At 37.4% G+C, this 25,768-nt stretch overlaps 1 protein-coding gene across 1 annotated transcript in view; it reads left to right on the top strand.

Annotated features, from left to right (window-relative positions):
• Nucleotides 1-25,068, top strand: part of ACYP2 (acylphosphatase 2) — a 46,730-nt gene extending 21,662 nt beyond the window's left edge. Inside the window, exon 4 of the mRNA XM_059828560.1 lies at nucleotides 24,104-25,068. Coding sequence (XP_059684543.1) covers nucleotides 24,104-24,218 — 115 coding nt within the window. The 3' untranslated portion in view covers nucleotides 24,219-25,068. The remainder of the gene's footprint in view (nucleotides 1-24,103) is intronic.
• Nucleotides 25,069-25,768: the final 700 nt, after the last annotated feature.

The raw sequence follows: 25,768 nt of genomic DNA, 5'->3' as shown, positions 1-25,768 counted from the left end.
AAGTAAGTATAAATACACTTAATCCCTAGATCTGTCAGATACTCAAGGAAAACAAAACTTAAGCTGTTTGTTCCAAAAATATGTAACTTTCATTTGGTTTTAGTATGTTTCTGGAGTAGTTATCTTGGGTCCAGTTGTGGGTCTTTATTGGGCATTGCTCCAGTTAGTTTGATATTGTTGGGTTGCTAGCACAAAACAGAAATTGACAAGATACGGATTTTTTCCTCAGGGTCTGCTTGTTTGCAGTTTCTGAAAATCACTAGCTTGAGGAGCAAAACTGGATATATTAGATATTGGCAAGGTCTTTGGTATTGAACAAATGCTTTTCAGCTTTCTCTTTAGAACTCTGTAGGGTTTAAACGGTGCCAAGAAACTATTTTCTGGTTGACTTGACGTGTACAGTATAGTTACTGTCAGGAAAGTTTTGCTTCAGTGTGTAGGCTTACAGTTTTCTGCTCTGTGCCCTTGCAAAAATGGCACAGTGAGCAGCTATTTGTTTCGTTTTTCCAGATGCATTTACCATCTCCAGAGCTTATCCTGAAGTCATCACTCACTCCTGACTCATTGCCCAGAGGTTCCCTTGAATCCTAAGTTTTCCTGAGTAAAAACAAGCCTTTGGTCATAGCTACAACATTAGAAACTGTCAGTTGTTTAATGATGAACATATTGAGTCAACGTCAAGCTAAGGAATCCTATTTACTCATAAAAAAGAATTAATTTTGGCAATTAACCATTGCTCAGGGCAATAGGTTATCAGAACACAATGTAATCACAGTGCTTTTGGGTTTGAGACAATCAACAGGAAGGAAAAATTTCAGAATTTAGGCATAATAGTGTAGAAACTATTAGCAGCTAATCTTATCTCAGATGCCTGTATGTACCACATCTCTGCTGTTTACTGCTCCATAATATTAGGTGATGCTAAACGCAATATAATACTGTGTGTGGCCTGAAGGCTTCCTCGTCTGAGTATGGACAGTTACTTAAATAAGTAAAACAAAATTTCTTGTCGGTATCTTTAGGTTGCATTGTCCCTATGCACAATTATTTCCATGCTCCTGCCCCTCTCCCTCAAAGCCTTTTCAAAGGCTTCTTAATTCCAGAATTCTATGATTGAGGGGGAAATGAGATAGCAATGCTTGTGATCCATCTAGTGTATTCATACACTAAGCATAAGGATGGGGGTGGACAGGCTGTGAGTGTTGTCTCTAAGTAGACCTGAAGTGAGAACGTACATGCGGACGCCATCTCAAACAGCTCCAGCTGCTGCTGTGTAATTCTGCTGTTACTGGGTAGGAGGCTTGTAAACTGTTTTGGGCTGGAAGTGTGTGTTCTGTTAAGAGCTGTGTTCAACAGTGACACAGAAAGAGGGATGCACAGACAAGGGCCATTACACAAATATTAGCAATAGGCTAATACTATTAGGTGCTGGAAAGCATCTAATACCTAAACATATGGGTATGAAATGAATAGGCCTGAGAAGATTTTGGCAGGGGCCAGAAGAGATATTCTAGTATTGTTATAGCAAATGAATCATAAGTGGGTTGGGAGTTGTAGTATGAACACACTTCTGTCAGCTTTTCAAGATACTATTTTTTAGGTACTGCTTTTACAAAATTACTACAGACAAGAAGGTACAAATAGGCCTGAAATGACTGAAACTGCCAGGAAAATGTGTTTAGGTCCAGGATCTCTGTCAATGCTACTGTGAACTTAGACATGATAGTGGTAAGAATAAAAAAGATGACAAACACTTTAGAGATTACCTTGCAGGAATGAAAGCATCTTTGACTAAAGATATTTAATAAGCTAAATTCTAGGATGATGATGATGATGATGCTAGGGTTCAATATTTAGCAGGATGACTATGAAAAGCCTTTTATTTATCTATTCTACCACATACAGACTTTGTTTTTCATGGCTATAGACATTGTGCTAAAGAACCTAGCTGTCTAGAGTACTACACTACTCCATCAGTCTTTTGGGCCTACATCACAGAAATGAGGGTGTTCAAGATCTTTTTCAGTCATAAACTCTAAAAGAAATCATGCAATCATTCTGCTTTTCTCTTTAACTTTTCTGCTTCACCTTATCCATGGCTAGAAAAAGAACTTCTGCTTGACCAGCTAGCCTGTGCTCCTCTCCTCAGTCTTCCTGAGTTTCTTTCCTGATTCTCTCATTGCTTTTAACATTCACTGCTAACATCTCACTTTGTATCTTTTAGAAGTTACACTTCCTCAGTCACTAGTATGATGTTTTTGGCTCTGTGCAGCTATTTGGGGAAAAAAAAATAATTAATGTACTTATATTTGCAGGATTTGGTTCTTCTGTCATTTAAACTTACATGTATTTTTTACTTATTTTAAATTCATGCTTGTTTATATGCAGTGTAGGCTTTGTAGTTCAGTGTTTTCACACTAGATGTCAATCTACTTGCATATGTAGAAGTTGCTATCTACTTTTTACGTTCTAGATATTTCTTTCACTAAATGGACTAGTAGAATCCTGTTTTCCACGTACTTTGCAGGGGAATCAATGCCATGAGAAAATGAATGAATTTAAATATAAATTTTCTTTTGGTGGCTGATACTGAAGAACACTTCTTCTAAATAAGACAGCAGTTTTGGGATTGCAAAGTGTAATTAAAATCTTTGATTTCAGTAAAGCTGGTTGACAGCTTTAATTGAAAATGAAATTTCAACAACATGGAAGCAGAAGTTGGAAAGACTTAAGTAGAAATATTTTTTCTAATTGCTGAACAGCAATTTAATATACATATTAATATTTGTTGGTAGTTGTTTCTTGCTGTTTGAACATTGTAGGTACTGAGTTTAGTAAAATGGATGAATATTTGTGCGACGAGTCTCTTGCTGGCTGTGTAAAACTTCTGTTTGCAAGAACAAATTCTTAGTTCCCAGAAAAAAGGCTGTAAAAATACGAAAGCTAAGCTAGAGGGGATCATAGATGTGTGCTCATGTCACCCCACCTCTGTTCTGCTTATTCTATTCCTGTAGCAGGCAGTGTGTTGAGGAATATAAGATGAGCCAAATTAAACTTAATAGGAACGCTGCCATCATAACAGTGATTATGGGAAGGAAATGTGAGTATGAAACTTCTGGAAGTCTGAAAACGTTAATTATAAACATGTACAATTAATCTTGTCTACTGTCTTGTATAGAAATATGTATAATTCATAAAAATGCAGAGGAACTTGTTTCAGTGCTTATTTCTTAATCTCTTTCCCTCTTTTCAAATACCATTCTTGCAAGGTCATATTGAAATGAGAAGACCTTTGAATTAAAGGAGGAACAGTGTGATATATTGTGGTGTGCTTGCAAAACACAAAACATGATACAATTGTAGGCTTGCCCTAGCAGACATGACAAGAGGCATTTGAAGTTCATTTAACATGGTATTCACATACAAGCCAGGAGGTGCAAGTCTTACCTCACATCTGTACTTACTTAAGGATGAATCTTCTGGATGGAGGTGTCTGTGGCTGATGGAGGTACTTAACTCCAGAGGAATCCTGAAACTTTTCAGTGATTAAGTAGTATTATTTTTGAAGAGGTAGGAGGATTAGGAAGAACAGAAACACTTTAAAAAATCGGTTTCAATAATTTTTCTGATACCCTGCCTTCTGCTCTATCTCCTGGGTTTTTTCTGTTCTAGTTCAAGAAATCATGGGGGAAAAGCTGTCTGAAATGTTTAATACTGTGTGGAAGTCAGGTTCTCAGCACCAACCATAGTACTCTAAAACCTGCTCTTTTTGGTATGTGCTCCTGGCTAATGTAGATGTAACCTCACTGTTTCTAGTTAGCATGTTTGGTTTAGTACTTAAGTACTGTTTTCAAAAGCATTTCCCATCTTGACATTGCAGAGACATTAAGAGGATTGGAAAACCTTTGAGACTGGCAGCAGTACAGGTAGAAGCCTCTGCCTCCCACTGTTTTTTCTACATACCTTTAGTGGTATATTACTCTGAGTAACCGTTTAGAAGTAAATGGAAATAATTGCTGCTGTGAATGCTGCTGGCAGAATTCAGTGAGTTACACTGACTTTTCTAGTCACAGGGAAGTAATAGTGGTTGTAACAATGTATCTCCCTCATTATGTTAACCTCTTTCATTGTGTTATAGCTCCAGTTTTGTGGCAGACCTTCTCTGCCATTTCTGGAAAAAAAACCCCCACCAACCCGGTACATTTTTAGATACCACTAAAATAGCTAATTGGTCTAACAACCTGTGTAATTTTTTTGACAAAGATAAATGTGATTCAGTATGAAACTGTTGCTAATGTGCTTTGTCATCTCTGCCATCCTGATCCTGGCTGGCTTCCAAAACTAGAGTTACCTCTTGTAAGTGGCTGTGGAGGTTTTCCATGGGCAGGAGGGCCTGCCCGGTGGGCTGGAGCACTGTCTGGCATCTCTAAGGTACTGCATACTGTCACCCTCCACCTGAACTGCCCCTACTGATTGCAGCATGTCCCAGCTTAAACCCCAGAGTTCAAAAGCTTTTTTCTAGTCAAGCAGCGTTTTAAATGTGTTTTAATTAGTGTTGATGTAAGATGAACTTGACCCTAGTTGGAAATATTCAAACAAATTTTTTCCACTGTGACTATGTCTTGTGTTATACTCTAATTCTGTCAGATTAAAGCATTCAAACAGCAGTAATTCTGCCCTTAATGTCATGCAGGAGTCTTGTTACAATTTGAGTATATTAGTAGTGGTATACCAAGGTAGGTAAAATTCTTAAAGAAACAATATAATGTTTTTTGCCTGTCCCTACCTGTTTGGATCAGAGTTAATATTTTTGTATGTCTGAATAAATGAATGAAAGGTCACATAATTTTAAGTTTAATATACTTTATAATTGCATCTTTAGTAATTGCATTAACTACTGAATTCTTCAAAGCTTTCAGTGCTTGTTTGCAGCAAAATAAAATACCCTGTGATTTTTAATTTTTGGAGTAAATGTCCATTATAATTATTTTTCCAAAATATGTCCAAATATAATTATTTTTCAAGTTTTTCCTATTTCTTAAAAAAAATTAAGATATTAAAAATTCCAAACATCATTGAAGAACCAAAGCTGTCCAGTGTTTCCAGTGATTTGGAGATCTGATATATATTGTTTAGACATCAGTTTAAAAAGTGAAAGAATACATTCAACATGGTGGCAAAGCAGAAAAGCCAGGCAGAGCATCATGGCTAGTTACAACTGGATTTTCATTTACTTTGCATCATCTCTGGTGTGAGCAACCAAAATGTGTGGTTGTACCTGGCTCTGTTTGCACTCGGTTTATGACTGTAGTGAATTGGGTCTGGGTGAGCGCCGCCTCCCTATGCTGATGCGAAGAAGCCTTAGAGGCAGCATTGGAAAAGAATGAGCCTGAAGGCAAGATAGGGCCTACTGTCAAGAGGCAGGCCACACTGCTTCACGTACTTTTATAATAAACCTTAATAGCAATTTATAATGTAATTTCTTCATGTTGGCTATTTGAAAATTATTTAAAAAAATTAAATATGCAGAGGCTTGAGGAATTGGTACTTCATTATGAAGTTAATTGCAGATGAGTGAGATGGACCTGAATTTCTTAAAGAACTCAATTAACTTAACTTGTTAATTAATGTTTTTCCTTACAAGGTCAGAAAATCCTTTTAGCTCACAATGGAAGTGTTGTAAGGTTAGGGAGGATGTATGACTTTGAGTAAAGATTCATTGAATTTTAAGGTGAGTGGAATGTAGTCTCGATTGAGTGGCAGCATCTTTCATTATCTTGCGTTATAATGAAGAGCAATCAGAATCTCTCTAAAAACATCATTAACCAGAGTCAGACTGGCTCCATATTGTAAAGAACAAACTGCAATGTAGTACATGAATAGAACAGAGTAAGTGAAAAGATGGGGAAAGGCAGAGGCATTTATGTAACAATAGGTATCAGAGCTCTCTGGCTGCACCCTTGAATATCTGCATATAGGATCTTGGTGGGGGTGATTTTGGGGACCAATAATGCTGTCCAACTGATGCTGCCTTGACTGCTTTACCATTTAAAATTACAATGTGGAATGCTTAAAATAGTCCTCAGGTGCCAGTCTGAGAGCATTGCAGGTGCCCTGAACCACCCTTACAAGGATGTAACTAAAACCAGGTGTGAATGCAGGCTAGCTGGGAAGAGAAGTGGGAACTTCATCATGGCAGTCGTAAGCTAAAGAAGGTATTTCTAGCAATAGCTGGTACTTCCAGGCACAACTGAAACTCTGTGACTGGAACTACTGTGCAGAAATATTTTCTTAAAAAGGAAGAATTTTAAGATTTCAGTTCTAAAATATTAAAAGTTTTTTTGGTGCCTAATTCCACTTGGTCACTCAAAATAGTTTTGAACTTCTATAAAATAGAAATTGCTTGCTTTGGGATTTTTTTGTGGTTTACCTAAGTCCTGTTTGTTTGACTAGAGATTCCTGGAAGGTGTATTGGTAGTGTGTGGTCTTCATAGTTACGCTTCGTTTATTTTGTGTTATTTCATAGGGCTTAATATCAGTTGAGGAGACAACCTTACACATTGAGTCACCATTCCCAGGGAATGAACTCACAGGGCCGTTACTATTCCTTTGTAGCTGACTGATACCAACCCTGTTAAAAATTTTGCTAACCACTGCTGTGCTGAGAGCTCTTGGGATGAGCATAGAGTCACTTGGGCCATATTCCCTGGATACTGCTGATAAAAATAGCTATTGAACATACATTATTTTAACATAAATTTGCCTCAAATACCTATTTAAAAAGTGGCGAATGTATATAAAGTAATTAATGAGAAATAATTTGCTTTTAAAAAATTCTTCTGATCAGCTGGAGTGATTTGTATCCTCTAACCAGCATCTGTCATGTGACAGTTTCATTATCTGAAAGAATTTTGCTATAAGGGAAGTGTTTTGCATTCCTTAGCAAACATAGTCTCTTCCAGAATTCACTGAGGTGCCCTGAAGAACAGTAAATAATAAGTAATTGCTTGGGACTTGGAATTTTCTTTAAAACTGAATTTACTTTAAAAGCATATCAGGAAAGAGTGTAATTTGAATGTTGCATAGTAACATCATAGAACAGAAATTTTGAGTATTCTTTATCACGTTTCACACAAAAATCTCCAGTTTTAAAAGCATGTTACTTTGGAGCAAACTACAAAGTGAATTTCTGTAGAAGCACATGAGTGATTTTGTGTATATATGTCCTTATTTGAAAGTGGACATAGGTCATTGTTTCTCTTGCTTCCACATTTGAGCATATGGATCAAAGTGAAGGCTTGTTCATCTTCCTGTCACTTGATCTTCCATCATACACTGGTGATGTTCTCTCTCAGGTTTTACCCCTGATGTGAGTCTTTACTGTGCATCCTTTATTCCTGCCATCTACAAACTACCCAGCAACCAGGTAACCTCATCAGGAGGTTTAAGGTGGTGTCTTTATTCTCCATAGAATTCTCTGCCAAAGTTCATGCAGATTGTGGTCATTTTGAGCACAATGGTGAAAACTGGAGGTTGTGAATGCTGATGTGTTGCAGAGCGCTGCTGTGATATTTTCTGTCTTTAACTGTGCTTATTTAGGCACACTATTACTGTTCATACTTGCTTCTTACTCTCTTTGCTACACTTAACTCTGCTTAAAACAACTTCTTGTTTTTCCTCTGTCCTTTTTGCTGAAGACTAGTTCTCTTTTGTCTTAAGTACCAACCGTTCTTAAGGAAACATTGTGCCAGCTGCATCTTTGATGCACTAGCAAGGACCTGTGATTTTTGACTGTCTGAACTTGCTTGTGAAGCTAATGGCAAGCAACATAAGTTAGAGCTGTGTTCACAGCATTCAAGTTGCATGCTAAAGTGTTTATGCAGCAAGATAGCATGATGTGTAAGAGTAACCGTAACAGAGAGAGAAAAATTGGAGGGGCAAAAAGATTTTTCCACATATAAATGAATTTGAAAGCTATCCATTATTCTGAATTAAGTGCTCTTGGCATTCCCCCTAGCATTTATGTCTATGTTTGGGTCTGGTGTCCAGCCATGTTCCTATCAGAATTGTGTGGCTGTTCTATTTAAACGTAGCAACTTTGAACTGCTTATGGTTCATGTTAAAACTACAGCCATGTAACCATTTTCATCCCATGTGCTCATAGTAAATGTAACTGTATTAAAGCTATACATAGAGATCAAGGCCTGAACTGTTTACGCATAGTTTTCTGTTCTGGTAATTTGTTCTCTTTAGGGTTCTCCCTGTTACATTCCCCCCCTGCCCCGCTGTATTTTTTTCTTAATCTTGTAAGGGTTGTATACATGTTTAGGTAAAAAAAAGTTTTTATCATCTTCCACCAAGTGCCCTGTTGCTTCAGGGTTTTGTCTGTTTCCTAGATGGTATTTGCTGGTCATACCAGTGGTGTATCAATTGTGTAGCTGGAAAAATGCATGACTGTTCTTCCTAATAAAGTGATGTTCTGCATTTTGTGAAAGGTAAGGAATTGTCATCCCTTTTGCAGTTTGAAAGGCGGGATGGCATCCAAGGATACATCAGTGCTGTGGATTTTGGAGAGAATCTGCTCTAGCAATTTGGAGTGATTTTTCTCTGTCTGGACACAGTGAAGGAGCAGTAAATAGGCCCAGCACTAACTCAGGCTTGAATGTACAGAGAAGAGTCTTAGGGTCTTTTCTCAACTATCAATTACAATTTGATTAGTTCGGCAGGGATTTTTGGCTTTGTTTCTGTCATTTTACTGCTGCTGTAACAGCAAGGCAAAGCAGTAAATTATTAATATTTAATTAAACATTGTGAATCTCAACTGTAAAGGGTGTTGCCTCTTCAAGTTCATAGTGGATTTCTTTTTCTAAGAAGCTAAATCCCAATTTCATAAACTAATATACTTCATCTTTGTGTTAGTTATATTGAGATGCTTACCAGTTGTTTGGGTATATTTGTAATGGATCAGGCTCTTGGGTTAAAAATTTTATAAGTGAATATCCTGAATAGGAAACTATTTACGTGGGTGGTTAGCTCTCATAGACCTTCACTGAACTGATCCTTAATGTACCTTGAAGATGAAGCAGTGTTAACAGCTGAAATAAGAAATGGATCCTTCACTAGTTACGAGTTTTGGGCCTTTGTCTTCCAGTCTTAGAAAACTAAGTAATGAAAAATGTCCAACAATTAAAACAATAATGTGGTGAAAGTAATTATTTTAAAGCTGAAATGTGGAGTTTTATCTATTTTGGGGGATAAAAGAATGAAGAAAACGTCGTAGTATTTTTCTACATACTGTATCAGAATATATGGGTAAGTAAGCAAAATTGCATAAAGGAGTAAAGGTTGTTTCTATCATTAAAGCAAAGGATAATGAAAGTACACAATGATTTATACCATAGTAGTAAAAGATCTGTCAATACTTGAATTATGAACTCTCGTTTCCGTTGTTTAAGTAAACCAAAAAAATATGTAGGCAAGACTGCAACATCCTGTATTAAGTTTAAAGCCAAAATGGATGTACTGTTTTAATTAAATAAAAAACCTTTTTGCTGCTTTACATTATAAGAGAAAAAGTTGCTTTCTATTAAGAGTAGAGATACATTTTTTACTTGCAGGCACATTCATAATAACTCTTTACAGCTCTTACACTTGAAATGCTGTACTTGTGTCATGTAATGAGGGAACAGGAGAGCAAAGTTAAACGTGGGAACTTTAAACTTGCAATGCAGTGTTCCGGCTTTATTGATGCTACACAGTATGCACTAAGAATTTCATGGAAGCGCAGGAGAATTAGACATATGTTTTACTTGAATTTTAATCAAAGATCTGTGGCTAAATGCCCTGCATTGCAATGAAAACTGAGTCAACAACTGTGTACTGGATTGTTTATGGCATTATATATGTTTAATTCTTAGAATCAGCATTACAAGTATTCACTGTCTAATGAATTGCTAGCAGAAGTCCTTGGTGACTGGATTTTGACATCTGTTGGCTTCTGAGTACCAGGATTTCCAGTCTCTTGGAGTTGATTGGTGTTCCTAAATAATTTAGCATGTGGTTTGGTATGTGTGTCCAAGAGGAAATCTGCTGTGGTGATTAAGATAGCACTGGTATTCAGGAGTTTGAGGTATGTTTCGTCTGACCCTGATCTCTAAAAATGCAGGTCTTTTGAATTGGAAACCTGCCTATATTTGAGAATATATTCTATCTAGAAGTGTCACAGTAAAGATCTAGCTCTTTTATATATTCTTCTTTACATTATGTATAATGCAGGTTTTGCCCCACGTAAGATGTAGCTATCCATCTATTTACACAGTGCTAGCAGTTGTGTCACTTCAGACATCTTTGCATGTGTGCTTTCTAAGGAAAATTCTCATAAAATACTAAGCTACTAATTTCTCCAAATACAGGAGAATGATTTAGTATGATGTCAGAAATGAAACTATTACTTTGCACTTACTGTATTTCTGTAATACGTTGAATGAAATGGCAATCACACCTGCTTGTTGGAGGTATAAAGGATGAAATTCTCATTCTGTGCCATTGGAAAGACTTCACCAATTTCTGCAGGGTGAAAATTTCATACAATTGGGCTCTTTTCCTATGAAGAGTGCTCTGGCACAGCCATCTCCCTTCACTGAAAGCAGCATTGCTCCCGAAAGGAGTAGCAAGTAGTAAAAAGACAAATGAGAGTGCATTATCTTGTCTAGTATAGGTGGAATAGCAGAGGATTTTTATGGAGGTGAAGTTATTCCCAAGTTATGTACTGAGGGAAGGAAGAGGGGGTGTTGGTGGTGGGGATGCAACCTGTAGGGTTAGGAGAAATAGTGAATTGTCTAAGATTTATTCAATTGTAATTCATTCTGCTTCTGTGTGCCTGTCCAGCCAGGGTTCAGTTATAGCATCACAAACTGCACTTTTCATAGAACCACTGCATTGTTCAGTGTCCAGGGAGAGCTTGTTCAGAGGAGGCAGTGGGCTTTGTACAGGAAAAGGACTTGTAGCCTCTGGTTGTGTCTTCTGTTTTCACCAGTCTTATCAGTGAATAAGGCAGGAAGAAAAGAAGGGTGATCAACTTAAGACAATTAAAAACTGATCTGAAAGTTGGGGACTTCTCTGCTTCTGCCATAGGTTTCCACCATGGTGCCAGTCAAGTAATTCAGACTAGGCTTTTTCTTCTTTTACTGGTACCCAGTCTGAGACCCTGGAATGTAACTTGCAGAAGTGATGTGCACTGAGCTCCTTCCTCATCTCAGTTACATCTGTTCGGTGAAATTTGTCATATAATGATACGTATTTTTACAAATCAGGCCTTGCTTATCTCAGAATGGGCATTTGAATTCCTGAAGGCTTTTAGTATCTTTATCTGGAGCCAAATCTGTGGTCTAGCCACCCTTTTCATCTGATCTATACTATATCCTGAATTTCATTGCAGCTGTTCTCATGCAAAGTTCATATTTAACTCATATGATTTAAATGAAGTGTTTGGACTATTTTTTTCTGGACAACAAGGAAGCTGGAGCATATTCTTGTTTTTATAAAGTGCATGATGACATGAACTGTTCTGACATTAATTCTGCAAACTGATTAGTTTAGAACAGCTCCCCCTAATCATACACTGCTAGTGTTTGTAAGCTTGCATAACTCCTCCTTCTGAATTACTAGTTTTGTTCCTTTGCTTCTAAGATCTCGGTGTTGCAAAAAAGGAGAACATATTTTATTCTCTATGCACTTACAAATGGCCAAGCAGACCTTCATGAGCAAATTAAAAGAGCATGAGTGTGTGCCTTTTGAGATGTTTTATTCTAGGAGACCTGCCAGTCTTCAAAGCGAGCATTTCAACTCTCTGCCCTTGGAAATCTTTGTCACTGGAAGCACCAAGTAACTCACAGTTTATTTTGAAAGGAGTTCTTTGAAATGAACTATTTTAAATACTTTAGTTGTTTTTTCATTTTGTTAAGAAAGTAGTAAGTTTGCACTGCAGTCCTGAATCCCTTCTTAATGTGCATGTTACACAGTTGAAAGTCAGGAATGTTACATTTAACAAGGAACTTGCACACGGGTGATCAGCATCACACCATGACCATCACAGGAAACACTCTGAGTCAGGAAAGGCATAATGCAGCTGGGCATCTGTGACTATACCAGTGAATTATCCCAGTTCCATGAATTCTGTTGGAAAGCCATTTCTATGGGGTGCATGCAAGCTTTGTGACGGAAAACAATTTGTTTCAAAGTGGTGAGTCATGACTAGCCTTGGTAGCATTTACTGCTTATCCTTTTGTGCATTAATGAGGCACTGGCAATTAGCTACAAAACCTAGGTTTTGTCAAGCATAATATTAATTAAATACTTGTAGGTAACAAAATTCAGTAAAACTAGCTGCTAGTGAAATTACTGGTTTCCTAGGATTGTTTGTAGTTCTCAATTCACATCACAGAACCTACATAGTCCCTGCAGCAGTCTACAGTGTGAAAGCAATCAGAAACAGATCTGTCCGCTTTAGCTGTCCAGGCAGAATAAAATGTCAAAAAAGGGGGAAGGGAAAGAAGAAAATAGCATAAATTACAGAAAACAAATGACATGCTTGATACTTTTTGACAGCCCCTGAAGCTTGAAGGGAAAAAGAAAAAATGGGAAGATTTGAGCTTAGGAACATATTTATACTTTTCCAGTAATTCTTTTCTTACCAAACATTTCACAAAATATCAAAAACTGTTGTATATTAAGAAATTACAACATACTGCTCTGCTGTTATAAACCACCTTTGTGAGAGAAAGTAGTTAGGTGGCAAAGTGGCATTGCCTGAGCAATGCTTTTGAAAATCCAATAGTCGATATGCTCAATTACATACATAAAAAAGCAGAGAGCTGATTTTACCTAACTCTTACTGCTTATTTAAAAAAGTCTTAGTGTTTCATTATTAAAGCATACATTCTCATTGTCCATAGTTCTTCTGAAAATGTTTTTTTAACAATTAAATGAAAAACAAGTTTATTGGACTAGAAAGTATTAAAGAGAAACTCAGATGTAGCAAGGTGCTACCCATGTCAAAGGAATATGAAGTTATCCTAAAAAAGGGACCAATGTTTTCTAAAATGGAAATTCTCTACAGTGGAGAATACTGTCCAGCTCACTGCACATTTAATGAGTTGGAGAAGTGTTTCCTGGGCCTGTTAATGCGTTGACCCAAACCACATTTTTTCCAGATTTGCCTCCTGATGCACATTTCTGCTCTGGCAGCTTACATCGCATGAAGCTTAAGTGACAAAATTAAAACTTCCATTGTGTAAGACAAGACGCTCGTTAATAGTTAACAATGCCTGTTTGGAAGGAATGCTTGAAATAATATGGGCCAATCATCTTCCAAAGATGGTTTCCTTGGTTTAGGCCTTTTTTAGATGTCTGTTTCTTCTAAGTAGTCGTAGATCTTTGTTTAAGTTTTGTAAAACCAAATTTATCTGACTTTCCTCATTAGAAGTGTTGACTTGAGCAGAAATAAGATGCTGTCTTCAGTAGAATTCTGCTTTTATTCTAGTTTTTGAAGTCTGAAGCTCTGAATAACAAAAAAAAGTACCTCTAAAGGGCAGATTCTAATGAGTCAGCAGGAAGATGTCCAAAACTAGTGGAAAGTTTAGGAGGAAAGATCAAGCCCATTATCCTCATAATAATAATAAAAAAAATCACTAAATCTGCTGTTTTGCTTTCTGTAAGTGGTAACTTTAAGTAGCATGTAGCATAGTTGCCTCGAAGGTGATAGTTTAGGATTTCCAGTCTGGGTTTGGTTTTGTAGGAAAAAATGTTATTATATTTTTTCTAGGAAGAAATCTCTGTTTCTTGATTCATTTTATCACTGTTGCAAATAAACAGGAAAATTTTTTTTGAGAAATACTCTGAAAATCAGATTTAATAAAAATATGATGTAGTACAACACAGGAACCACTGAATAGCAAAGAACATGTATTAGACCTTATTTCAATAAATATTAAAAGCCTTGTTTAAAATAACAATTTTTTTTACACAAAGAAGCATTGAACCGAAATAATGTTCATGCTCTGATAGCTTCCTTAAATAGCTTGGAGCTTTGATGTTAAGTGTGTTTATTTCTACTAAGTGAATATATTCATAATGACAGTTTATAGACCACAGGAATGGACTTTGCCATAGGCATGCTTGCAGCACTGTTGCCGCTTAGATGAATAGGTCTCTTTTTTTCTATCGAGCTTTTCATGATATTGATAGCAATTATAAAGCCTAACAATTAGAGATGTTACAAAGCAGATTTGAATAATGTAGATATGTAGGAAATCAGGTAGCTTACAGTTGAGAGTTACTTTGGTTATCTCTTATTCAAGATCTCAGCTGATATATCCAAGGTATCTCCTATCAGAGTAGTTTGGGATCATGACTTGAAAGGCTTCTTTAGTTGGTGTTTTTAATACCTACCTGCAAAGATAGCCACTGTTGTCTTACGGACTTAAAACCAAAGTGCCCACAAGTGAAATGATAAATTTATGGAACTTAAAAGCCAGTAGAGAAAAACAATCTTTATTAGGTTTTTCAGGAATGGTGTTTTTAATGTATGTGAAGTCATAAGAAAAACAGAAAGAAGTAATATATTAAAGAATGAAAATCATTTTCTTACTGTAAATGAAATACAGTTCTTTGGGATGTGACAATGTGGAAAGACATAGTCATTTCTGTAAGGTTTGTCTGCCCTTCCGTAAGGGACAGTATGCCAGAGGCTTGGCACATCTCATTTTTGTGCCTCTGCTGCCTTAGGCTGTTTGCTGTGTCTGGAGGTTTACCTCAAGGCAGAGGAGATGACAGGCCAGGCAGTATATGACTGTTTTTAAATACAAGATCTCTTTCTGTTATTCATGGCAACAATAAATAATACATACCAAGAAATCCTAGTTCTTAGTAAAAAAATCTAATAAATTGCAAAGGGGATTTTATTTCCAGGGAATATTGTATATCTCATACCATGGGTACAATGTTGCCTTCCTTGTAAACATACCATGCTGGGTTCATCTCAAGCACATGTTCTGGTGAGCTGGAAACCCCAAATAGCTCTTGTCGAATAACGAACTTAATAGCTGTAACATATCCTTATGTTAATCTTTTGTTTCTTCCTTATTATAGCTATATTTATAATGCAAATTAAAAAAAATAGAGCATTATGAAGGTAAGTCTTGACAAAGCCCAAATTTTCTCATCATGTAAAATTTAAGGGGACTATTAGGTAGTATAATCTACTTGGTGCCTTTCTGAACTGTTGTGCTCTCTGATATAACATCATTAGAACACTTTCCTGTTCTGAATTCATATACTAAAATGTCTACTATTTTATATCACAGTTGCTTTAAAAAAAGCTCCTTGAGATTGCAGGTTAAAAAGATGGGTGTAACTGCTTCCTTTGAAAGTGTGCAATTTAAATTACCAAATTAAATCACGTAGTGTAAAGTCAGTGGAAAAAAAGGAGCTGAGCTAGCTGAATGCTTAATAAGAAAATTACAAAACACTTTGGCAAGCTATAGATAAAAAGAAATAAAATTCTCAGTTGTTACATATTTTTCTGTCAACAGCATCCACTTCTATAGGGGCTAGACACCATATGTGTTGCAGTTATCTTTTCTTTAAAGGAATTTAAGTCCCAACATACATTAATCAGTTGGCCTAATAGTAAGACGAAAATGTATGTGAAATACCAGCGTATCCAAAGTATTTCAGCTTTAAGTTGTTTTAGCTGAGATTTTTGTGACAACCTGCAGGGTGGGCTTTGTTTTTACCATCAATATTTTGTACATAGGAAAGCAATTGTATGTGCACTTCAGCATGAGGAACAGCTGGACAACCAGCTACTTAATCTGTGCTCACATGTGGATGCCTGCGTAAGGTACTTTGATAGAAACAGTCACTCTCGCATGTCGTGAAGTGAGCCAACCTGTTAGCTCCTGAAGTGTCCAGAGTGGTATTGAGGGAAAGGTAAATTTGTGGACAGTCGCTGCAACACTGGAAATACTAAATATTCTCGCTCAGACTTGCTCAGTGCTCTGTAACATAATGCTTTAAAAAATGTGATGCTTCCCTTTTAAGATCTCTTTTTTTTTTTTTAAATTGGAAAGGGCCAGTTTGCAACTTCTCAGTGAGTCTTCCCATTTTTCAGTCTTAGCTATCCTAAGTACTTGTAAAGTAAGAGAGGCTTTTGAGGAAAATAGCAAGAATCCCAGTGGTGCTTGAAGGAATTCAGTGTTTTGGTCTGGCATTATTTTTAGTTCTTGCATAATAAATTGATCTGTATTTTGATCTGTCTTCTGAGAATTACACAGAGGATACAGCAAGCGTGGTAATGTGGGGTTTGGTCCTCATATGGCTTTTATGTCTGTCTCCCTTGCTGAACCTCATTACCAGAGAACAGAAAAGTGTAGTTCTTCAAATTCTTGCTTGCCTTTGTCATCTGCAGTTTTCTATTGTATTTGAATGCTTTCCTGGACTGTGGATGCATGTTGGTTTGATATGAATTCTCCAGTCGGATGGCTGTAACTGGGCTCCCTTTACTGTAGTGGCTGTTTTGTTTTTACCAGGCTGTATAATGAAATGGAGTTTAAGTAAAACTGAGTTGGTCAATGTGATGATTCAGTATGGTCTTCCAGTAGGGTTGCTTTGAAATGGCCAAGGTAAGGGCTTAATTAACATTTCTAGATATAAAACTGATGGTCAGAGGCAATAGTACTTCACTCTTTGTTCAACTATATAATGCAGCCGTTTGTTTTAAATACGGTTTATCTGGGTGATGGGTGCTAATCAGTTTCTGAGCATTAGAATTAGCTTTTCTTCTCCAGAAGGCTGAATTGGTACACTAACAGCAACAGTTCCTCCTCATTTTAAGCTTCCTGTGGCCTTTTGATTTAATAGATGTGGAATGAGAAATAACTTTCAATTGCATTCTGTGCAATGGAGTGGGGTTAGCCAAAATTCCTAGTCTGCCTTGTGAGCCAAATTGTACCCTGTAGAGGCAGACATATTACAAGGAAAAAATACAATAGGCCTTTTTGCCGCTTCTGGCTCTGTGGTACGTTTACTGCTTTGGGAAGATAGGACACGAGCTTAACAGGAAATTCTCTTTTGTCTTGTACTTTCTGTAGGTCAGTGTAGACATGAAAGCTGTTTTGAGTTACTGAAACGGCTGAATTTGCTTTTACTTTTCATTTACTTTACTCTTTTCTGTTGGAACAAATTTCTGCAACATTGCTTAGGTTTTTTCTGATAAGGTCTATGAAAAGCCAAATGTGACTTGCCTAACATGGTTTAAACAAAGAGGTATTCTGATAACTTTTTTATAAAAATACCATTCTTACAGTCACATGTTTAAGTTAAATCATTAAATTCTACTTGAAGTTTACCAAAATTATTAACAGGAAAATCCACCAAGATCTTTGCATTGCATACAAGAAGAAACAACTTCAGACTTGGTTTCATTCAGTCTGGGATAATTCCTTCTTTTCAAATTAAGAGGTGAAGGCATTTAACGTAGATCAGACATGCATAACAAAGTAAATTTGAGGTACATGGAGTCAAATTCTGTGCTAATGCAAACTAGTAATGATCATATTTACATTAAACTCTTGCCAATTAAACATACACAATATGTAATTAACATAAAAGTCATTTTTCTCAGGTTTATAAATAGAAATGCGACACCAAAATATGTTTGAAGCTTATTTGGTGTTGTCACACCTAATTTGTATCTTCAATATATCAATTCTGCTAATTTGCCCTTGCTGTTGACATTATTTTCAAATAGTACCTCGAAGAAAAGCTCATCATGTATTCTCTAGAGAAATGCTGGCACTGAGTGCAGCAGGGTTTGACAGAAAAGGAAGAAATACAAACAAATTAACAACATTCATCTGACAGCTGTGTTTAAAAATACAAAGTCAAACACTAGTTTTGATTAAATATCTTTCTCTCCTTTCTAAAACAGTTACAGGACTTCTGCTAAAAATCCAGTGGGCCAAGAAATTCCTGTTGTTGGGATGCCCAGAGCAGCTAGTGAACAGGCAGCAGCAGTGCAGCCTCCCCCACACCTTACAGGCTCCAGCTCTATTCTCGGGCACTGTGCCTACGCCTGAGCAGGTTGCTTCATTTCTAGCCCACCCACTTCTTGGCATGTATCCTTAGAGTACTGCTGGCTTTCTCTTTTTTGCTTTCATCCTCCGAAATAACCTGTCACTTGGCTTTGATTTGGTGGACTGTAGCTGGGTCGTCTTAATCAGTGTGTTAAAATTCCCCTCCCTTGCACTTTGCCCTCCCTCTAGTACTTCCCCCTTCCTTTTGCAGGTATGTGTAAACAAACGGAATGGACATACAATTAAGTGCTGATGTTTGATGGTGACCTCGTGCGGACTGCTGCCAGCAGTGGTTTTGGTGGTGCAGCAGGCACAGCAGTTCAAAAAACACCTGATACCTTTTGCCTGAGGAGGTGCAGTAGTTTCCATGACAGCACAGAGGCCCCCTGAGCAGAGCTCTAGCGGCAGCCACGCTTGGGGTCAGGTGGCTTTGTGTTTTTACCCCAAGCTAGAGCTAGGAACAGAGGATGAAGGCCAGTAGGAGAAATTTGACTGTACGTATTGCTTGAGTCCTCTTGACCTTATCTTGCATCAAAATATTAGTAATTCTTCCCAGGATTCTCCCCAGGATCCCTTATCCATTTTCTTCAGAACATGTTTTCTCCACCTTGCTAAGACATTGATTGCTTTTGCTAAGATGCTAAATGTGGGTTTTTTTAGGCCACACTATGATTCAAATCATGTCAGACAAAACTATTTTCAGACTGTTTTGTTACCAAGGTTTTTATCCTTCCTGCTAGTTTTTTCACAAAAACACTGAACCATATAAACGTTATTTCCAGGTTCCCATTTTACTATTAGGCTCCTGTGGAAGGAGCAGAGGTGTAGGGACAATGGAATGGCTCTACAGTAAGCTGTGAGATGTCTTTACTGTACAGGCTACTAGAAGCTTTACGTCATGTGAATATCAGGTTCATAAAAACAAAGGTTTTAAGTAAAATGTTCCTAGTCCTTATGATTGTAGAGAAAAGCTTGAAAACCATGGTTAAAGTTCTTCCCAAAAGCTCAGAAGCCAGACAGCAATGCAAAAGAATTCCATGTTTCTTCTGCAAACATTTAAATATCAAGATTTACAAAAACTTGACAGTACTGTTTCAGAATACAACAACATTTTGGAGGTATTTTATAAATATTTGCAATCCTAGTCTATACAGTGTCACAAATGTAAATACAATCTTCAAAAAGCAACATTCTCTCCAATGTTTTATCCCAAACAAAGGGAAGTAAAGTGTAAACAAGCCAATGCCTTTATTTTCTCTCCCTCTAAATAAAAGCACACATTTCTCTTGTTCCACTGTAAGTGACACTGTAGTTAAGGTGAAGAGAAACAAACATATACCTAAATTGTGCCTAGCTCACCAAGTATTAATGCCGTAGGTCATTTTCAGGTCCATTTCTAGCACTATGGACTGCAAATTGCTCCAATCTCAGGATAAAATAGTTTGGCTTTTTGCATACAGTAAATGAACTACTGCAGAAGCATCCTATGTATGTTGATGGTTTGATGCAGAGTCTAGCACAGAAAAATGCATCATTCATTTACGGCTTGTTTGGCGTGCCTGCTGTGTAAAGGTGCAGAAAGGCCTGTTTCTTCCTGTGTCACAGTTCCTTTTTCCTTATCAAAGTAGGTAAAGATTTCAGTCGGAGAATGGTGCCAAGCCATTTATTTTAGAGAAATCTGTTTTATAGCATAATTTCAGTTTAAAAAAATTATTCAGGAAAATCATAAAGCTACTCTACTGCCTGTAGTATTTGAAGCATGGTGTTTTTTAGGGCTGTGCTAGTATTACCTTGTATTGCAGAGGCAAGGCTCCTTAAATAACGTCTCCGGAGAACTCTCCAGGTCTGACCTGGTCAGGCTTCACTCTGACAAGTTAACAGGTAGGCACGTGTGCCTCAGCTTGCAAGGAAGATGCCTGCTTGGAATACTGTACACAGCCAGGCTGTTTCTGCGAGGATCTAAATTGGGATGGTGCAAACCCAGCTCTTCAGATGTTATTTTCCAATAATAGGTTGAGGGGAAGGAGGCCGGTTGCCTAGGTAACAAGCCAGAGTCACTTAGCAAGCTTCGTTCTAGTTGATGAAATGATAAAAGGAGAAGAGTGACAGATCCAATTGTTTTAAACTCCTTCGGAGTAAGCCACCATGAATATGGGGATAGAGCAAGCGTGTGTTTAAGCTTGGCTGGGAAGCTGTTTTAGGTTGTCCTAACCGGGCCGAGGAGGTAAAATCCAGAATGGTGAGAAAACCCACGTGCTCCGAGTGGCTTCAGTGACAATGCCCAGAGTGTCAGATGTGCTTGGGAATGTTGTTTAGGTTTGTTTTGGGGTATTTTTGCGGGCAGATGCGGCAGTTGGGGCGGATGGGGCCTGGTTGCAGGGGGACATCTCGGGGTGAGGGGTGGTTATGGCTGTGAGGCTGCGGAGAAGCTTCCAGAAGGAGGTGGGTGGCCCGCACTGTCAACAGCCAATCATCAGGCGCCGCCTGTCTGAACGAACCAATCAGTTGGGTGTTCTCAACCCTGTGGCAGAGGGCGGGAGGGGGGTGCCGGGGTGCCGCGCACCCTGAGGAGACACCCTGGGGCACTGGCCTTGCTGGCCTCTCCCCGGACAGGGAGGTTGTGTAACTCATAAATCTGTGCTTAGAGTGTATCTGACTCGATCTCGTCCCCACACTGCCAGTTTGGTTTTGAACAGTGAGATCGGAGCGTGGCCAAGAGTGGTGGCGTGGATATGCAGTACTTGAGAAATAAAACGTGGTAGGAAATGGCTATTTCTTCCAGACTCATTGAAGCAGTGTAGCTTTAGAAATAGATCTTTTAACGTTAGAGTAAGGTCTATAATGTCCTGTCGCAGAATAAAGGAATATCCTCATTTGATTCAGACCTAACCCATGTGACAAGCGAGGTGGAGGCTGTCTTTTTCACTCCTGAAGAGAAGTGGGTAGCAGCAGTGAATTTTAAAATGGGTGCTATAAATGGCAAGCTAAAACTCTAAACGCTAGTAATTGTAGCTAATCTCTTGAACACATCCGGTGATCTGAAATTCGTGGCATATATGAAAGAAAATTAAGGAGGCTGAGCGAAGCAAGAGGAGGATGCAGAACCTTTTCCTAACTTGGGTCTATTGATCTGGATACTAATGGAAGTTAAAGTATTACCCTTGTCAGCAATATTGGAGATGACATTTTCTGCTCTGTACATAAATGAGGAAACAACTATAACTGTGTACTGCTTTTAGCAAATACTCATGTCCTACTTTCTTAGCCTGTAAAAAAAATATGCTGCTTCATAGTGTTCAGTGACTGGTCTGTCACTTGAGCATCAAGTGAGGGAAGGTCAATCCTATTGCGAAGCACTAACATCTCAGTGAGGAGCCGAGCCCCTATAGTCGTGGAAATCCCAGGTAGGGAGCAGCTCCCTAACACTTCCTTCCCTACTTCCTGCATTAAATAGGGAATAAAATACATGCATCCTATAAAGAGGTTCTATGGAGCTGGATTGTTTTAACTGGATTTTCAAAATTTGTACTTTATCCTTTTTCATGTGAAGAGTATACAGAGCTGACAATGAATAAAGTTTGCTCTGTGCAAAGTTTGCAGAGTTACTTTCTTCATGCAGTGGAACTTGGGAATTGGGAGCAGCTATGGATAAATTTTGGTCTTACAAAAAGTTGTGAAGGCTGGGTAAGGAATGTATTTCTTCTCTTTTTGTCCAGGACAAGCTCACATTTAAAATGAGAAGGAAAAAAGTCTGTTTGCTTGTGAATATCACATTAGTCTTCTAAAAATAGTACAGATGACTTTAAGTAATTCAGTATTTCAAATACATGTTAGTTCTTCTCACTCAAGGACATCCAACTATATTAGAGACTTTTCTGCTAAATAAACAAGGGGCTTTTCAGATTTTTCGTAATATGGAGAAAAATGGATGGGTCTATTACTAGGCTTTTTTCCTTCTGTTGAAATACCTGGTCTGCCTTTAGGGCTCCGGCATGGAGCGGAAAGTTGGGTTCTCCCATTTCACTCATGTACTATACTCCTTACTGTATTATTATTATTACTATTATTCCTGTATTATACTCCTTACTGGAAAGGCTTCATCTAAAATGGACAAAAAGGGAGGCTGTTCTCAACATGAAGCAAATAACGAAGTGTGAAGAAGTGTAAACATCGATGGAGATATTTATTAATTTTCATTGCTGTATACTAGATTAAGGCTTGTCATATTTGGAACATGAGATATCCATATCTGGTTTGTGTTTTATAGGCAGTCTTTCCACATAGAGCCTCTATTTTAGTGGTCAAATAGGAAGGAGCTCACAGAGCTCTTTGGCACTGCAAGTCTATAATCCACCAAATATATAACCAACAGTTATATTTCAAAATACATGAGTAGTAGGACACATCTGCTTTCTTCATAAAGTATGAAGGATGTATATTTCTTCATAATCAAGAGACTGTTCGTGGAGTTTCAAGAACAAGTTTAGTTGTGTAGGTCCTGAATACAGGTTTGGAACTGTCCGTGCTAGTGATGAGACCAATCTTCTGAAGGACTAACACAGTTTGGAAAAAATTACTTGAAATGACTTGTCTCCAATAACCAGCTAAGATGTTTGAGATGTTTTGCAGTGTTACATTGTGTCAGAAACTGTCAAAAAAAAAAAAAAAAAACACCCCACACCAAACCAAAACAAACCTCTCAAACCTCTTGTCACATAGGGTCTCTAACAAGATACATTTCTATACCTCAGGCATGTTTTATTTCCTGGCTAAAGATAAGCAATCTCTATGCACAATTTTAATTATAAAGACATCAAAATTAAGTCTCAGTGCAAGAACATTGCATTTTATAATGCTCAGTGAGATTTTTTGCAAAGGATTAATTAACAAGACGTAACTTTTATGGTCTTCAAATTGGAATTTAAATGAATAATGATATATTTTTAATACTAATCAGTTATGTGTCTATACCAGTTTATGCATCATTAAAGTTATAAAAAGTAATTGTGTGGAAATACATTTCTCCTTATATGCTACACTAAAATACCTTCTCTTACCTATTTTTGAGACTTTAGAACAACAAAATACTGAGGAAAGTGGTTTTTTGTAAATAAACCTTTCTGTAAGCAGTGTCATCTGCTGCACTTCAAGTGTTTGTGCACCTCCTTTAATCACACAATAGTGTATCACTGCTGTGAATTAGCCAATTACTGTGGGGTAGGAATATAGTGGGGGTGTGTGTAGGAGCAGCCATTGCACTGTCAGCTTCCAGCCTCCATTACTTTGTGGTAATTTGTGTTCAGTACTATTTTCTAGTGTGCTGTGGAAGAAGGCGAGCACCAGCATAATTAGAGATTGGATTGTAATGCAAATACATGTAAAATAGCCGCTTATGAATTAAGAATGCCTGTATAAAATTCAGTATTTATTATTGTAATTTAGTATTGCTTTGTGACATTTTTATTCTGTTTGCTTTATGTCTTTTTGCTGGTTTTGACCTTAATAATTTTCATTTCAGTTTCTGTTTCTTTGAGTTGTCAGAAAAGGGTAAACTGGCTGTTAGAATTCTTTTTTCGTAATATTTTTTCAATTATGAATGGTTTTTAGGTCATTGCTGAAAGTATAGTATTGAATCTGAGAAGGTAATATATACCTATTTTAATGCTATTAATAAGCACTTAAAAGGGATCACTACAGTAAATCTGCTTTAGCCTTTTGTCAGATGTGTTTTTCTGTAATATTGTGTAATACTTTTTGAAATACTGATACCTTTCAAATAAATTGTTTTGCTTTTAAAGGAGAAAGGGAGGGAAAACAGAAAAGAACTAAACATATTTGGGGTAGTTTCCTCATTGAAAGACTGCTTCTTATGGCTCTTAAAAAAAAAAAGTGGGGGGGAGGTATGACAGGACTATAAACCCCACATGTGCAGTTCTTTATGTGCTAACCCTCTCTTATTTTGCTTGCAGGAAATCCTGGCTGAGTAAAGTTGGAAGCCCAAGTTCTCGCATAGATCGAACAAGTTTTTCTAATGAAAAGGAGATTTCCAAGCTTGACTTCTCAGGATTTAGCACTAGATACTAATAGAAGAAAACATCACTAAGCACAAAACTATGACGTTTCTGCTGCATGATATTTTCTGTGCCTCCATAAAATATTGCAAGAGCATTTGGATGCTTTCTGTACTAGAGATAAATATTAATGGTCCCTGTTCACATGAAGTAAGAATTCTTAGTTACTGTATTAGACATTTTACACCATGAATGTCTATATCTAGTATCTAAAATGCAAATACCTAATTTGTTGCATCTTGAAAGCTAGATAAATGGTTAAAAGTGTCAGTGATTATTTGTGCACAGTGAGATTTGTTATATATAGCCATATGGAACCTAATCTTTACACTATGATTCATGTTTTAAATGCAAAATAATAAATTTATGTTCTTCTGTTTGTAATCTCATCAAAAATACTTAACTACAGAACTGGAACACTGAGAGATCTATCCTAACAGCTTTGTGTTACAGATTGTGTTATTTGTGATAATTAGTTAAGATATAGTGGCAATGTAAAATAAATGTATGTTGCCTCAAACTAAGATTATTTAACCAGCTCTGGTTTAAAGTTCTCCATAATAACGCAGATAAGTCTTGGAACAAGATGATGAAATGTGTGGCCTCTCACCCCTTTTCCCTTGTCTACCTACAGCTTACATCCATATTGACTATAAAGGAAGTTTTGATCTCTTTGCTTTTTTGTTCTTACTAAAATTGAAGAGTTCAGTTATTTTCCTTATGGATCTGTATTTTCTCCTTAGTTAAGAATGTATGTTGGAACCCGATTCAATGTGATGCACCCACATATATCATACCAAGTACATGAAAGGTCCTGAGAAACTTGTTATGTGCTTGCAATAAATATTGGATAAGTCTTTGCAGTATTGGGTCCAATTCTCATATATAGTGCTCTCTTCACAGGCACCAAGGAGTCTGTCAGGGCTGGAACAGACCTATATCCTCACTTCTAAAGTACTTCTGTGTCAGGATTAGTACATACTGGAAGACTTTGGTTAGATCTCTGATATATCCAAGCAGGCACCTGTGTGATCTGGCAGTACTCTCAGTTAATCAAGATTGGTGCGACCATGCTATGATGGAGGCTCACACTGTAAGTCCCTGTGAGAGGTGTGTAGTACATGAAGCGCAGTAATGCTGCAGTAACATGGTCACGTGGCCTTGGGTTGGCTCTGAGCACGGGCAGGGTGCTGGTATTTCCACTGGCTGGTCTCTGCCTCTTCTAAGGGTAGATAACATCAATTTAGACAACATCCTCAAATTTGTGGTTTGCTTTTTTAAATTTCTGGAAAGGACATTTCATACCTTAAGCATTGCCCTTTTTTGTCTGTGCGGAGCAAGGTGTGCATAGAAGGGTATTTCTACTGACTGCTGCATTTATTTTCACTGGGCCTTTGCGTGTTAAGCAGTACAATCTCTTTTTCTAGAATTTGCAGGGGTTATTTATAAATTTGTTATAGTTCAAACGGCACTTGATTTCTGTGATTATACACAAGCATCCTTTGTTGAAGTCATTGTCAGTAACTCTTGTTCAACTCAAATGGTAAATGGCAAAGTTCAAGT

This window comes from Gavia stellata, chromosome 23, assembly GCF_030936135.1.
Source record: "Gavia stellata isolate bGavSte3 chromosome 23, bGavSte3.hap2, whole genome shotgun sequence".
Taxonomy (NCBI): domain Eukaryota; kingdom Metazoa; phylum Chordata; class Aves; order Gaviiformes; family Gaviidae; genus Gavia; species Gavia stellata.
This window is presented reverse-complemented; position numbering and strand designations above follow the sequence as displayed.